A 16352-nucleotide genomic window follows, 5' to 3' on the forward strand; every position below is an offset into this window, starting at 1 on the left:
GCATTTAAATTTAAAGTTGGCACAGTAAAAGTTCATGTATCAGGCATTAGGGTAGAGCTGAAGCAATACTTTGAATCGATTATTCAGTCTCCAGAAACATAATGCTTTTGGATATGTGATTGTTTCAGTTAATTCCCAAGTAAACCAAGTAGAAAGTTCTCTGGCTCTGGCCTCTCACATGTGATGGTTTGCAGATTTTCTGTGGCTTACTCATTTTAAATTTAATAACCTTGAGTATGAACTGATGGTTGACGGGCAGGGAATTTTGATGAGTTTACGCTCTTTTCTGTCATTTTATGGAAGAACATGAAGTGACTAATAAAGAAATATAACCATCAGGTAAATTGAATTATAAGAATCCCATTAATAGCGTCTTGTTGGGGGCCTAACTGATGCAGTTCTAGTGTTACACTATGTCTTTTGTGGGATGTAGTGTTTTGATTAGCTTTCAGTTGCTTTACATCAGCAAAGATTTGCCAGATGATTGAATGCTCTGTGGTTTTTGGTTCCTAGTTATTGTAAACAGTCCACATACAGTAAATGCCACAAGTCTGTGTGGCCTTATTTGATAGAAACCTGGCATTCTCTTGTATTTCTGATCATTTGTGACCATTATATTTCAGTGAACTCAAGTCAGATTAACTAAATTGGATAGAAATAATTTTATACCAGCACAAATGATCTTCCACTGTCTCTGGCTATAAATGTTTTAGGACAGCAACAGTTTTTGGGTTCATTTTTCTGTTCAGGTGGTACAATGAAGGTGATAACTTATATAGAGTTTACAGTCTTCCTTTTCACTTTTTATTCAGGTCTCCAACGCTGTCTATCAGCACCAACCTGCCCATCCTATTTTTCTAACTTTTACGTTCCATATCCATATTATAATATTTTTGGTTTCATCTCTCTTCCATATTGGTATTATCTTGCTTTAGTTTACAATTGCAGTTTGGTACTTTTTGATATACCAAGTGCTTTCTAGCACACCCAGATGAACCAGTTCATGTGATCCCTTTTCCAGTTTCAGTTGTAGGGTCCACTGGTGTGACACAATACAGGTGCAGACAGGGGCACAGCTAGAAGTTCTTGGCTGTCAGCCATGTGTTCAATCGGGGCCCTAAAAATGTAAACCTTAATAATCCCTGTCGCATTGCAGGGCCCACCTCCATCTTAAGGGCTCATGAATCATTCAACCTTCACTCCTCCCCGTTTGGTAAACCTTCATGACGACTCTGGCATGCATTGTTCTTACTTAAAAATTCTTTAGTTCGATGTTTTCAAATAGGAACACTGCATTTTTGGACGGTTTTGGACTGTTGCTGAGAAAATAAAAACAAGACATTTCAAGGTATCACCTTGAGCTGTGAAATTGTTTGACATGTTTTCATAATTTTCTAGAGCAAACAACTAATCCAGCCCAAAGTTTACATCATGTGACAGTCCAGTATACATCTTTAACACTGTGCATGTATACCTGTTAGCTCATGACAAATAAAATAGGCTTTCCTTTAGGTTTTTTAAATAAAGCAGTTTAAAAACAATGAATTGATCTAACATTGGAAACAAAACCCACTTAAACAGATTCAAGTGATGGTCCTGTCAAACCTGAAGTAGGCGCAGCCCTTTTACAGAGGCCTCATACAAAGCATCTTCTCTGGTAAGACGTTTAAAAACTTTTAAATCACAAATGTTTATCTCTTATTGAAACAACGCCAGCTATGACATATGTGGAAAAAGCTAAATGTGCCCTGGAGCTCTTTAGAATGCATTTGAGGGGCCACCATGCCTTGATACTAACGTCACACCACATTAGGGCCTCTGCTGAGGCGTCTTAGTAAGACCAAGCCTCAGGATAAAACACAGAGGAGCGTAGGAGGCCAGGTGACACTGGCCAGGGCCACTCATTGTCTCTGCACTGTTTGTCTTTTCCAATTAATGACAGCAGAGGCAGTCACATTGTGTGCGGTGGTGCATTAAGTAACATTATCCTTAAGTTGCTCATCTGACGTTTGTCATGGCACCTCTCTTTTATCGTGGCAGGGCTCTGGTCGGTGGTTACCCTGACGTCACCGTCGGGTTGCATGACTTTTTAAACATACTTCAGCAACCATTGTATCATCAGCACTTTTGGCTCTAATCAGTTGTCATCTACAGTAAATCAAATGTGGTATTTTTATTTATCCTTTTATTTACTTTTTTGACTTTCATAGTTTATATAGTCCTTTGAAAGTTGTAAACCCCTGACAGGATGTCTGGGTTGTGGAAATAAACCTTCAGCTGATTAAAAAAAAAAAAAGAAAGTCTGTAGAATTCAATTTCACAGCAGCAGAAATGGTAGTAATATAGCAAAAATGAAAGAATATATTGGATTCTCTGGTTAGATGGTGGAGGATAAGAGACGCCACGGTCTGCAGGGCCAGTGAGGTGAGGTGTTGCTTCTGTTTTCAACCCTAACAGGAAATATTCTATTCTATTCTCAAGCCTGGTCTTTGATGGAGTACAATGCAGTGCTGTTTTGTTTTCCCCAAGACATCACGTCTGACACGACGTCATGGATGCAATATGGTTGAAGGGTTTGTTATGACTTCATTTAAGACCACTGTTGTGCACAGAGCACAATTAAGCATTGTTCAGCATTGACAAGAGCATGCAAAAAGCTTACTAAATACACTGTGCTGAGTACAGAACACTTGGCAGAGGCTCTCTGATTGTGATTTGAAGGGCAGGACTGGACAGAAATATGTGACAACGATTCCCATTTGACAGCATTTGTAATTATTTTTCAGGGTTGACTATGACAAGTTTTTTAGATTTTATTTTATTTTTTTAATATAAATCATGTCTTCAACTACTGCTCAAATCTCTGTCTCTGCCCTAAAATTAGAACGCTGTGATGTTCTATTAAACCTGGCCTCAGAAGTCACATGGCGACTCGTCTCCAATCCTGGCAGTCCTAACTGATTTGTCTCTGTGGTGCATTATATACCTCTTGACCTTCCAAGGTCAATTAAAGGAGAGCAAAAATAGCTGTCTTTCAGCAGTGGCTCACATTCTCCTCTTGCAGACAAACACAAGCTGCTCATACACAGTCTTCCAAGTTTAGGTGCGAAAATGCAACCAGTTCCCGAGGATGAAGAAGCGTTAATGAGGCTTAAATTATTTATTTTGTTCACACTTCGTGCTCGATGGTATTTTAAAACCCTGAAATGCTGCTGTAGACGAGGTCGGCGTTTTATGGAATAAAATCTGTATCAAACCGTGTCGTGAGATAAAAGTTATTTGTGTTATCAGTAGAATAAAAAGTTGGGTTTTGAGTGAGCCAAAGTTTGTGAGAAAACACCTCCTCCATTAAAACCACAGTGACCTTGGTGTGGTCCTTTTGAAGAGGAATGTAGGAAATGAGAATGGGGAGAGTGGATCCAAATGAGAGGGAGTCCGTGTGAATCATGATTATGAAGGCTTTGAGATTGGACGTTTGGGGGGGGAAAAAAAAAAGCTGGTTCTCTTTTATGAGTTACTGTAAGTGGGACAAGTTGTTCACATTTTCACATGGGAAAAAATCTAGAAACCCGGGTGCATGGTGTGACTCACTGTGTACCTGTGGAGTTTTTTTTTTTTTTTTTACCACTTCCTCTGACTTACAAATCACAATAAATGCCTCACATTTTGCACCACTGATTTTGTAGCGTCGCGTGTACGTGACTTTCAGACATAAAGACTTATGATAAGATTGATATATGCTCATTAAACCACGAGCCGTAACTGGAAATAACATGTTAACAGCCATTCCTCACTATTATTAGTGTAGCTTTGAATATACTGTATTGGCCAGCTGAACATACACGCATCAAGAACTCCCGTAAGATCCCAAAGGTCATTTTCTCCTTGGCTAATTGTGGTCTTATTTGTGTGTAAGTTGATCTTTTTTTTTTTTTCTTTGTCCTCCGCCTCCTTCTGCTTCCTTTACCGCTTTCTGCTGATTATCAAACAAAAAGTTTTCCACAGAAAAAAAAAGAAAACCAAATGCAGCACAAATCAGATGATTATCTTGAAAGATGTAGAATAACAAAAGTGAGATTTCGGTGTTACCGGAAATTACCATTTACTGAAATGAGAGTGTTTTGCACAGACTTCTCGCAGCTGCATTGTTCTCCTAAATTACGGTGCCAGGAGACCAGGTCTGTCTTTGTGCTGTTGGGTTTGTGTTTTTTTTTTTTTTTTTTTGTTGTTGTTGTTGTTGTTTTGTTTTGTTTTTTAAATCCAAGGACATTTAGCTTCTAATTTACAATACAGGTGCTATTACTGTGCTACCGTGAGAAGATGGAAACAGACTTATGCTTTAAATTGCTTAAATAAATGTAATTGCTTCTGTTTGTCTATCTGTCTGTCTCTTTGTTAGCAGTCTAGCATCCAAAGTTTTTAAGATTTCATTTTCAAATTTTTCGTGACGGTAGTTACCAACAAGAACTCAAGCTGATTTAGTTTTTGCGAAAAATTGGGTCAAGGTCACACCAAATGTGAAAATCAGTCCAAACGTTATGTTACCCATGATTTCTTTTTATGGATCATCTTTAAACTCTACAACAATATACTAGGCCTTGGAGTACCAAAATTGGATAAGCATTTGACTTGACCGTCATTGTTGCAAGTTGACCTTGCAAAATATCATATATCATATATATGGGCATGGAAAAAGGGCATGGAGAGAGCTATACAACACGCTTTTTATTTTCTCAATACAACACTATACAACTATAGCCCTTGCCCTTTGGGGAAAGTTGGGTTCTCTGAGTGCTTTTGTTACCAAATTGGATAATTCAGGAGAATGAACCAGCCAGTGTGGTCCTGCAGTGGTACAGACAGCCTGATTCAATACTGCAGTCAAATGTAATCTAATATTTGGGTATTTTACTGTAAATTGCACCCCAAGAAAATTAACTCCCCCTCAACCCTTGACCAAAATAACCAACTCTTATGCTTCTCATTCTTCACATAGATTCCCTAAATGGACCGTTTCCAGCAGGACCTCACCGATATCACCACAAGCCCAAGCGCTGCCTTCCCATCCAGCCATGTGGAAATTTGTCCTCCTTCCCTCTGCTCTTCCACCCAAGCACCAAGGGCTCGCAGATCGTCATGGACATGTCTCAGAGAACTGTCAAGAGACAGGCCAGCTTCTGCAATGCCATCACCTTCAGCAACAGACCTATCGCTGTATATGAGCAGGTTCGACTGAAGGTAAACGATGCACTATTCGAATGTCATTTGTATTCACAGGGATAATTACTATTGGAGCCCCGGTATGCTACACACAGAAAATGACTGGGTTAAAAATTGACCTATTGCACAATGAGTCCAAAGTCCGACACCAGAACTAGAGCACAACTGGTTGTCATTTTCATAATTTCCTGTAACAAAAAAGTTACTTTACAAAACCATAGATTAGCACATCTTGTACTTTCTGATATTATTACAGTCAATTACTGAGAAGATCCAAATTGTGAGTGTGATGAAAAGTAGTCCTCTTTTATCTCTGTCCCTCTAATTCTGTTAGCATGTTTTCATTTTCTTCTCCCTGCCTGTCTGCCTCCCTTTCTTCATCCCAGCTCTTCACTCTCCTGTTTTCATTTTCTCTCTTTCCTCTCTGTGCTCTTGTGTGGGCCAAAGCGGCAGCAGCTTAGAACAAGTTTCCACTTCACCTATCAGGCCATCTATGTCTCGAATGTGAGAGAGTAGGGCAAGCACTGCCATGTGAGGAACACTGTTATCTGGCACAGTAAATGCAAAGTAAATAGTGCTTCGAAATAAGACAAAAATCGTTTGCAGGTGATAAACATACCGAGGTAACCAATCTTGAAAGTGATAAGTTGTTTTTTTAGCCCTGCTAGTGGTTTGGCACTATGATGGGAATGTTGTGCTGTCTGTTTGTTCAGACTGAAATATCTCAACTATTGGATAAATTGGCATGAAACTTACAGACATAGAAGCCCATCCGTCCATCTATTTTCTTAAGCACTCATCCAGCCAAACCAAATTAAATTCCTCAAGATAAGTAAAAATAACCTCAGTAACTCTATGTAAATGATTGATGTAGCCACATTTCAAAGCCTCGATGTTAGCTTTGCTTAGACAGGCTTCGCCATGCAGCGGGCCATATTATTTCGCAGATAGTTTCTTTCAAAATGCTCCAAGAGGCACAAACAGCACAAACATGGTTGAGAGGTCCACTTCAGTGAATTGAATTAGTGCAGGAGAGTTCAAGCAGACAACCATCGGCTACAGCTCCCTCTATGTCAGCATTGTGGACCACATGTGAGCGATAACGTTAATAAGGTTTATTTGCCCGCACAGGGAAATTCTTTTGCAATCACATTTCCATACACCAACATGGAGCAAACACATCTTTTTCAATACGTAGGGACACTTTCATTGCACCTTGAGGTTGTTTTGGCTAAACCACCTGGGCAGGCCATGTGTTGCCCATGTTTAGAAATTTGATGGCTTGAGGAATAGACAAGACATGGATGTTGCTTCTTGTTGTTCTGAAAAGTGAAGCCAAGGTGGAAGTGCCTCTGGTAGTACAAATTATTCCTGTAGTAAACAGCCTCCACTTTCCGGATGATTGTATTGGAACAAGTGCTAGTTTCAGAACAAACAGAATAAAACCTGAAGTAAATTTTGTAAATTATGAGTACACTCATGGGCCAATGACTTGCCAGTCACATGTGAGTATTGAGTAGCATGGTATCACTCACTTTCTCTGTAATGTCTTCCACGTGCTGCTGAGGCTTCACCATGAGACTTCACTAAACAATGGGTGATGTCACCATTGTTATATCCATCTTTCAAACACATTAACAGCCATAGTGGTTAATTTAAGCCTTACCAGTTTTAATTGGTATACTGGCTTGCAATTGGGACAGTGGTGTAATCATCAGCTGTTGGCATGCTAGAAGATAAGCTGTTGGACATGATTATCATCAGTTAGACATTTTTACCATGGTGACATTCTTAAACTCAAAGCGACACTGCACAACAAGTGCATATGTGTCTGTAGACTCTAGATATTTTTGGACAATATTTTAATCTTAATGCTCTTATAGTATATGCCTTTAATGCCCAGTACATGTTTCTGCCATTCTAATGGTTCCCATAGGCCATTTGTCATGGTGCTAACATGCTCCGATCTATCAGGCAAAACATTTTGGATTGTATCCATTTACATAAAGAAGTCACATTTCACAATAATCTAGGACTAGCTGCTCTTGGCACTGACAAAACACAGTCATACCACTTTAAAGGTAATTGCAGCTATAATTATGACTGGGTGGAGGTAAAAAATTACCCAAATGCAAGCTTTGAATGTCATGAATTAATCACAGTGCAGTGCAGGTAGTATCACTGCAACTCAGCAGAAACTATGCCGGCCCAAATTTGGCTTTATTCTTTTTAGCTCATATTTTATCTTGCATATTTATCTTAATTAAATTATCTTCATTGATTTAAAATATGTTCTCTCCAGATCACTAAAAAGCAGTGCTGCTGGAGTGGTGCTCTACGTCTTGGTTTTACATCCAAAGACCCATCAAGGATCAATCCAGACACCCTGCCCAAGTATGCCTGCCCTGACCTGGTCTCCCAAAGTGGCTTCTGGGCAAAAGCACTTCCAGAGGAGCTCTCCAATGAGGGAAACGTCATCTCGTTTTGGGTAGATAAGAAGGGCCGGGTGTTCTATCGAATCAACGACTCCAGCCCCATACTGTTCTTCAGTGGGGTACATGTCTCAGAACCCCTCTGGGCTCTCATAGACGTCTATGGCCTCACTAGGGGGGTCCAACTGCTAGGTGAGTCATGCATTCAGAGGCAGGTCTACGTTTTATTATCTCAAATATTTTATTTACTCCCAAAAACCTTTAAAACTACTCATATTCCTGCCAGTTCTAAGTTTGATTTGTGCTCTATTTACAGCTGTTGTAATGATCTTGCATTAGCTCATGAGACCCATTAAGGAGGCTAAGCTGAAATGGTAAACATTATACTGTTAAACATCAGCTAGAAGTTATCTCACAGCACCTCTCTGCCTGGGTAGACACTTACAGAGTTGATAGCATTGCTGCAGACTCTGTGTTCTTGGTGTAATGCTTTGCCACTGGAAAAACACTCTGCATCTGCTGCTTTTTCATCAAGTGATTAAAAGGTGATGTTACATACAGCTGCACTGCTTTTCCCACACCGGCCAAATGGCTCAGTGGAAAAAGATGGTGGGAGATTAGGCAGATTGTATAGTTAGCATGGCCGTTAGTATCAAAGAAATTTCCCTGAAGGGAGAATTTCAAAATGTCTGAAATCTTTTCTTACAATTCTGCCGTGCTGCTTAAAGGGTCATTACATCAAAGAAATGTGAAGCAAACCGGTCCGTCCCAATTATTAACAGCAGTGTTTCATCAATCTAAACCATCTCAAGTGTGTTTGGATTGGTGATTGTGTTGTATTTATGAAACACATCATAACCAAGCCAGCTTTTGAAAACAATGCAAATGGACAAATAGGAATCCTTGTGGTTGCCTCAGTACTTATTTATAACCATTTCCAAGAACCGCACTGCCTCTCCCTCTAAACAAAAGAGGCTGTCAGCACCAGTAATAAAAATAGAAGAGGCTCCCATATTGTGTAGATAGTGCCATTTAACCTTATTTCTTGTGGTGTGGTTGACAGCGAGAAGCGTGCTATCTCGTGATGGGCTGTTTGGTATCCAGCGCCAGAGTGTAGCTATCTGGGGTTCACTGGCCTCATGGTGCTGACCAGCACATTGCTCTTGTGAAAGAACAAGAGCAATGTGGTGTGGTGTTCATCCCAACAGGATAGACGACAGTAGGGATGATGTCAGGTAATGAGATGTTTGGGGTGTTTTTCCAAGACAATCAAATCAGTGGAATGTCTCACTCTGTGGATCCAAGTCTGAGTTTGACTTCGTTTGACATGCAGTCAACTTGCCTTCAACCCAAACTCGGATTCATATGTTTAAATGAAAGTCCCATTGGTATAATAAGAGAATTTTTCCGTTTTACAATTACAATTAAATCTGGGGTTTTCTGGAATGTGAGATCATACTTTACGCAATCTATGCCTGTGTATAATGTGAATGAGGCCAGCAGCCATAAATCCCACAGTTTCTACTCTAGTTTTTCCATATTGATCACTTTTATCCTCACATTGATGGCTTAAACCGAAAAGCCTCAGCCCTCAGTCAGCTAAAGGATCACTTGGCTATCAGCTTTCCTCTATAGCCTGAGAACGTCACTGCTCAAGAGCATGGTATATCTCAAAAGGCCAGTATTGTCTCAGGGGTTGGCTGCAGTTCAGCAAACACTTAGCCTGAAATATGGGCAGACACATCAAAGTCTGGTGTTGCAAACTGGCATGCAATTTCCTTTAACAGAAGGCTGCTTTTTGATTCTTAATGATGCTTAAAAGCTGAGCCAAATTTCACCTGTTGTGGGCTTACACAATCTTCCCAGGTGGGAATTATAGATCGCCAGCAGTTTTTTATTTTATTTTATTTTTTTTAACAGAAGACAAATTGTACGAGGAGCTGTGAATAGACTCCACGGAGTGTGGAGAAAGGCTTGGTTGGGTGACCTTGATTTGGCTTTTGAGATAAATGTGCAGGACAGTTTAAAAAGAAAAAAAGGCAGAATAAGATGCGATCAATTGTTTACTCATGATGATGATGATGATGATGATGATGATGATGATAATAATAATAATAATAATAATAATAATAATAATAATAATGTGCATCACTGATTAGATAATGTGCTTCAGGAGTGTTAAAGGGCTTCACCACTAAGTTTACATAGGACTACTTTAGTACAGAGGGAGTACTCCACTCCACTCAAATTTAGGACCGTTGCAAAATCGTTTCTACTCAGCCAAACAACTCACTCCAAGACATTTCAGTCAGAGGTTTCGCTGCAGGTGCCTGATGTGGCCTCAAGATGCTAATCTCCAGCACTGATGACGGCTGTTATGTTCACTTCTTCCCGAACATGAGATTTAATTTACATTATAAGCTGAGAGTCTTCATATCCAACCAATTCCTGATTCAAGTGACATCTTTGGAAGCAATTTATCAGATTTCATGCACCTCCCTCAGAGCCGCAGATGATTTCATCAAGATTTTCTCCCAAATGCATTTCCTAAGCACTGTAAACAGACTTTTATGTTTAAAAACCGAAGGCCGCATCAGAGACCGGAGCTTGATTCATTTAGAAAAATGTCAGCTTTTGGTATTTAGTTGGTATTTATTTACATTAATAGATATATGAGATTCAGCATATCAGAAGTCTGTTTTAGTCCATTTTTAAACATGTCTTCTTTGTTTCACTTTCAGCTTAAGAAAATCTATGGTATGATAACAGATTTCACTTCTCGTAACATTTTATGTCTATTCCTGTAAGCCGAACCAGTCTTGTCTTATTACCTCATTCCTCAGCTGACACGGCAGACACTGCCCTCCATTCACTTTGAGACACACATAGTGAGCTCGCTGTGATCTGATTTCATCCTTTATGTAAAAAGAATCCATGTCTTTAATATTTAATGGATTAATCATAATAATGTTCCTGCACACATCAGCATCACAACTGTTACTTCTGCAAAGTGCCACCTGAGTATTACTACCCTGTTAAAAGGTGATGGTTTGATTGTCTTTTCCTGCACAAATATTTTCTGTGATCCCTTCCAGGGTGAATATTTCTTAAAAATCTGAATTTATTCTGAACGCATGATGAAGTTTTATAATTATCCGAGTCATTTTTCAATAGATGTTTTTCATTCAGTGGCTGCAACCTCCCCTGAGGAGACGCAGTCAAAACTTTGTTGTTTTCTTTAGCCAGTGGCTTATCCGCATCAAACGCATGCTCTGCATCGTTCTCATACCTTTGTGTCCATTTGATCTTTTACAACCAAAACATGCTATATTAAGGGATTCAACCAAGCTGCTATCCGTCATCACCATTTCACTTGCGCTGCCTCTTAATGCGGTCTGCTGTCAAACAGCTTAACTGCTCTCAGGTCTTATTCTGATGTTCAAGGATCTTTTCCAGTGCAGTGTTGTTTCCACTCTTATCATGGGAGTGCAGTTCAGTAGCTAGCCACCCATGCAAGAAGCCAAAGGTGATCCTGAGATCAGTGAGACTGCTTGAAAGCTGAGATGGCGTTACGTAAGAGAGGAACCTAAATTAATCTGCTGAAATCAAACTGAGCCTCGGGGGTTGTCCAGACCAACAATGCTGCCCATGCAATTTAAGAAAGATCTGTTACATCACCACACTTGTCCTACTCACACAGCTATCAATAAAGACTAAAGTGCATTGCTTGGGCTTTGTACAGAACGGAGTGTGCTGTTGAGGATGCACGACACTACCATTTTAGCCCTTAGTAAGATTGACAAAAGATTTCCTCAAGTGTATAATATGTCCCAAGCAGTATAACTGGTTTTAAAGCTCAGTTTTCTCAGCTGTGTTTTCATAAAAAGGTCTCTGTTTACTATGTTTCCCCTAGCAGTATAACCAAAAGCCTGGCTTTACGTAAACCTTTTTAATACCCCCCCCACTAATATGAAATCAAAAAGTGTTAGTTTTCTTTTCTTACTTGCTAACTTATAGGCAACTTGTCAAGCTACAGAAACCAGGTCATAAATATCTGAAAAGGGAAATGGTACACCGTTTTGTGGTAAAAAAAAATGTAATGGGGGATCCGAATGCTCCCTTTACACCTATATAGCTGCAGTCTTAGCAGAATCTGTTTGTTTATGGGACGTATCCCAAGAGACCACACAGCATCCTCGGTTTTGTACAGGTATGATGGATTTTTTCCAAGTTAGATAAGCCGACAGAGTCAAAGGCATCTTTTGATAGATGCAAGATGCTTTACTGGGGGTTTGTTTACTAGAGGTAGATGAGTCACTTAATCACTGACAGAATGGTAGTGATCCGTGAGGCCAGCATCAGCTAACATCATCTGCAACCTGTCCTCTAGTCATTAGAGAAGAATCCAAAATGACTGCCAGACTGTCAAGAGGCTGCGTACCTCTCAGGTGATTAAGAGGGAACTGCTGACATCAATCATTTCCATACACGGCATTGCGACACATTAGACTGTAGAGCTTCATGGTGGGGAAAACTCCTGCTATTTGCTTTTCATGCTTACTAGCGTCTTCAGGGACATCCCTAACATTTACACCTGATGAAACACAGGAAAGGTTCCTTTTTTTTAAAATGCATGCTGCATAGAATATCCGTAGTAGTTGCAAGTATCCATGCATGGCTTTGGCAGCTTCACTTAACAGTGGAGAGAATGTTTTTTTAAAGTTGTCCACAATAAGGATAAATCTGTATTGCTTTAGTCATTTCTTGTGTTTTCACCTGGTAGATCATTAGACTGTGCATTATACAGAGATCTGAACTATTTTATTGTGGACTGGGAATTGTGATCACTTAAAATTAGCACAAGTCACTCTCCTACTCCATAATAAAAAGATACCCAGTTTGCACTCTTTTTCCTGCCAGTCCAGATTAGTTTGGAGTGCAAATCTGACAACAACTGCAATCTTCATTTACCTTATGGCTGCTGCTACTGAAATGTTGGTTATCTTTATTATGATTCATCTTTCGACTATTTTAATTCCTAATTGTTTCAGTCTATAAAATGAGAAATTAGACATCACTATCCTTTAAATCAGCGCCATCAAACCAGCTATTTGCCAAAAGAGCTAATATTAATAAACATAAAGAACACAAAAAAGTTAGCATTGGCTGTATGTTTAAACAATTTTTAAGCTAGTTATTTTATTATAAAGTGACTCGGAGCTGACAAGCATGCACCTCCCTGTAATCATATAATTTATCCCTACTCGAGAAATATTGAAGATTAACACTGACGGGCCTCAAGTCCAAAGCAATAAACTCCACAGCTCTCATCATCATATTTTTCCATTTTAATGATGGAAGAGGTTTCACATCCAGCTTGTCTGGGTGCAGCTGCTGCTGTTGGCTGCCGCTGGAGCTGGTGAAGCTGTGGCTGAATTGGACCACACATACTGAAATATGCCAAGTCAAATATGGAAACATCAAGCACTAAACAGTTGTCAGAACAGTCTAACTTAGACAAGTTGGCTTACAGGGTTTAGATGATAGATGACTGCTAAATTCTTAGTCACACACACCTAAAGAATGGAGGGTGACCCTACCATAGTCCATGGAAAAATGTGTATTCCTCAAATCATTGGCAAGTGGTTGCCTCTTGTCACGCAGGCCTAGAGACCAGTTAGCAACCCCCTAGCACACTGGTCACTAAGGAACAATGTGTATTCTCCAACTGGTTAACAAGCGGTTGCTGGATGTTGCTGACATTTGCTAGCTGAAAGTGGTTCCAAAAAGTGTGGCATTAAAAACCCTGTTGCAATTGTTTTTGTTTCCTAGCAGAATGCCACAGTTGCCTTTAGTTTGCATGGAAGATGCCAGCTTATCTGCACCTTAGTAGAAAATGTATCATGTTGCTGAATCCTACACTTTTCCAAACGAGCAACTTTTACTGTAGTTACTTTAGTTGGCAAGTGTTTGCAGACAAGTTTCATGCAAACTGCAAGCGACCAGTTTGCTAGTGACAAAAGCGATCACCAGGATGTCTTAGTGCAGCACCATCTTTGCCACCAAATTTAACTAGTGACAGCCAGCAGGCTGGAACAACGACTCTTCAGTCTGAGAATACACATTTTTGTTGCAAGAGAGTCACAGACTAGTCTCTACATCTGTGTAATTGAGGCCTAAGCTTAAAGTTTACAACAGCGTCACTGTGTCAGTTAGTTTGGAGAAGATAAACATTCAGTAAATGTAAACATTAAGGACATTAAACATAGTAGTGTCTGTTATTTTTGGCAGTGCTGTGAAAACATGGAGTGTTATCAAAACATCTCCATGTTTTCCACGGATCAACCCTGGAAGGCTATCGAGGTAGCTCTTATTATTATTATTATTATTATTAAAACGGTGGACCGATTACTGAGAATTTGATTATATGAAACAATATCGACAAAATAATTGAGCAATTGCCTGTGAGACTGCAACCCAGATTCTTTAAATGATCACTTTATCAAATTTTCCCCAAGGGCCGCAGAGACTCTTAGTCCCATTTCAAATTTGTCGCTGAACAGATTTACAGTATTTCATCATGTGTCCATAGCAATTCTTTACTCTTGTTATTGTGTTACTTTCATGTTACTCAAATAAAAGCGAAACAGTTTGCAGTTGCCTTTGACTCATACCTGTTTTATCAAGAGAGATAAACTGCACACGATGAAAAGCTCGGTGCTGCACAAACATGTTTGACGAAACCTGATTGTGCTGTACTTTCCTTTCTTTGTGTCTATTTTTGTCTGTGCTCGCTCCGTATGCCACATACTTATGTTCACTTGCTACAGATCTCACCTATTGTTTCTCTTGTCAACACAGATTATGTGGCCTTTCACAAGGTTTGATTTGTGGATTAATATGTTATAAATATAGAGGCAGATCTGATAAGTGCAGTCGGAAACAAGTGCACGCAGGATTGGGTCAGTGGGGCTGATTTAAAAAAAGATTCAGTATCATAAAATGATGCCCAAAGTGGTTTCTGTAATAGCATACAAGTAAAACTTTTAATTCAGTTTTTATACTGTATCCAGTCATGATGTGGTCCTACCTTTTTCAAAGGGGCTTCATAAGGGAGCAGAACTAAACTCTTTGTTAATTTTGATTGATGAAGACACGCGATAGGCCTCAGGGTTCTTATTACCCTGAAGTACTGCAAATGGATGTTGTGCTAATACATTGGGGTTCTGGTCTGCTGCTTACAGCCAAATCCTCCAAAAACAATAAACTTGAAATTCAGCATGATAATAACAATATGCAAAGTCATCTGTCAAAAGTCAGTTTGCAGCCAAAGGCAAAAGGCAGACAGTGAGAGAGGAAAGCAAAAAGAAATGCTAAATGTCTCCATATTATAAACATTCGGTAAGTTCCTTGAGGTGAATTCTTTTGGCAGAATTAGACTGAAATCATGAATCATACTTCAGCTTGTCGCGCTTTTCTTTCTGTTTTCTTCAGCAGTTGCTGTCTGTGTGATGAAAACCTGAACAAATCGAACGAAAAGTGATCCTTTTTTTCAAGGGACTGGACATTTAAACCTGATTACAGTCGCATTATGATTTCGCAAGGCTGTGGACGCCGTCCCAAGTTTTCCTGTTATGGAAATTGCTGAAGCTTAAAACTTACGTTCCGGTCAAGAGGACATTTAGGCCCATGTTAATACCTTTTTGGGTAAAACGATGCAAGGCTAGAGAGGCCTGTGCAAGATCTGAGGTAACCTTACTCATTCCTAACTAGGTACATTGTCTTTGCTTCTATGTCATAACCAGTTTGATACTGAGGTTGCTAGCTCTCGGGCAAGTGATAAATCTATCCATAATCCACCCGTCCTTTAAGTTTAAAAAGAAAAAAAAAGAATAAATAAATCAAAATTTGTGGTCGTAAAGGTCATAAAAATAGCAGAAATTGCTATATTTAAATTATTTTTCTGTACTGCTGTATTTGAAATACAAATTATTAAACTGCTAAACATAACAGTCTCAGAGTATAGTTGTAGTGTAACTTGATAGTACAGATCTTTGTACTTGAGTCACCCTTTTATTTCATAGCAGCCAAACAATTCCCATTTGCATGCATGTTTGCAGCCAACCTTGCAAAACTATTTATTAACTTAAAAAGCATTTTTGAGATACAGTGTGGAGATACAACGTCAGTTTGGAGAAAACAAGACTCTTGGACACAGTCGTGTCAAAAGGACAACCTTTACTCCTTCTATCTAAATTAAGAGGTCAAGTAGCAGCCAGTTCAAATGATTGATTTTGATTCACTGAATGCAAGTGTGACAAACTCCGTAAAAGCAAAACGTTTTGACAGGTTGCCGGTCTGGAGCATTCAAGTGTGTGTTCACTCTTTAGAGGATTGTTGCAGTGTGTTAAAGTCAAAGCAAATTCACCAAAGGTCAGCATGTGCAATGCTCTGAGGAATTCTAAAACCTTCAGCTCAGACTCTACAGGCCTCAGTTAGCATGTTAAATATTAAAGTTCATGCAAGTACAACCAGAAAAAGACTAATATATGAATAAGTATGGCTGAGACAGGAGGAAGCCTCTTCTCTTTAAAAAAACAACAACATGACCTCATCTAGATGCTGTAGTTAGATGAAATGCTGTAGTGGGACCTTAAGAGCGCTGTGTATAAAGTAATGGCCGCAAATCCAGTAAACTGA

General features: G+C 39.5%; 1 protein-coding gene across 1 annotated transcript in view; it reads left to right on the plus strand.

Annotated features, from left to right (window-relative positions):
* Positions 1 to 16352, plus strand: part of LOC146560977 (E3 ubiquitin-protein ligase NEURL1-like) — a 34650-nt gene that overhangs the window by 1064 nt on the left and 17234 nt on the right. Inside the window, exons 2-3 of the mRNA XM_085296625.1 lie at positions 4997 to 5238; positions 7523 to 7844. Coding sequence (XP_085152751.1) covers positions 4997 to 5238; positions 7523 to 7844 — 564 coding nt within the window. The remainder of the gene's footprint in view (positions 1 to 4996; positions 5239 to 7522; positions 7845 to 16352) is intronic.

The sequence above is a fragment of the Mchenga conophoros genome, linkage group LG13 (assembly GCF_057382185.1).
Source record: "Mchenga conophoros isolate Kocher_MC1m ecotype Shallow Benthic linkage group LG13, M_conophoros_male_GT1.1, whole genome shotgun sequence".
NCBI lineage: Eukaryota > Metazoa > Chordata > Actinopteri > Cichliformes > Cichlidae > Mchenga > Mchenga conophoros.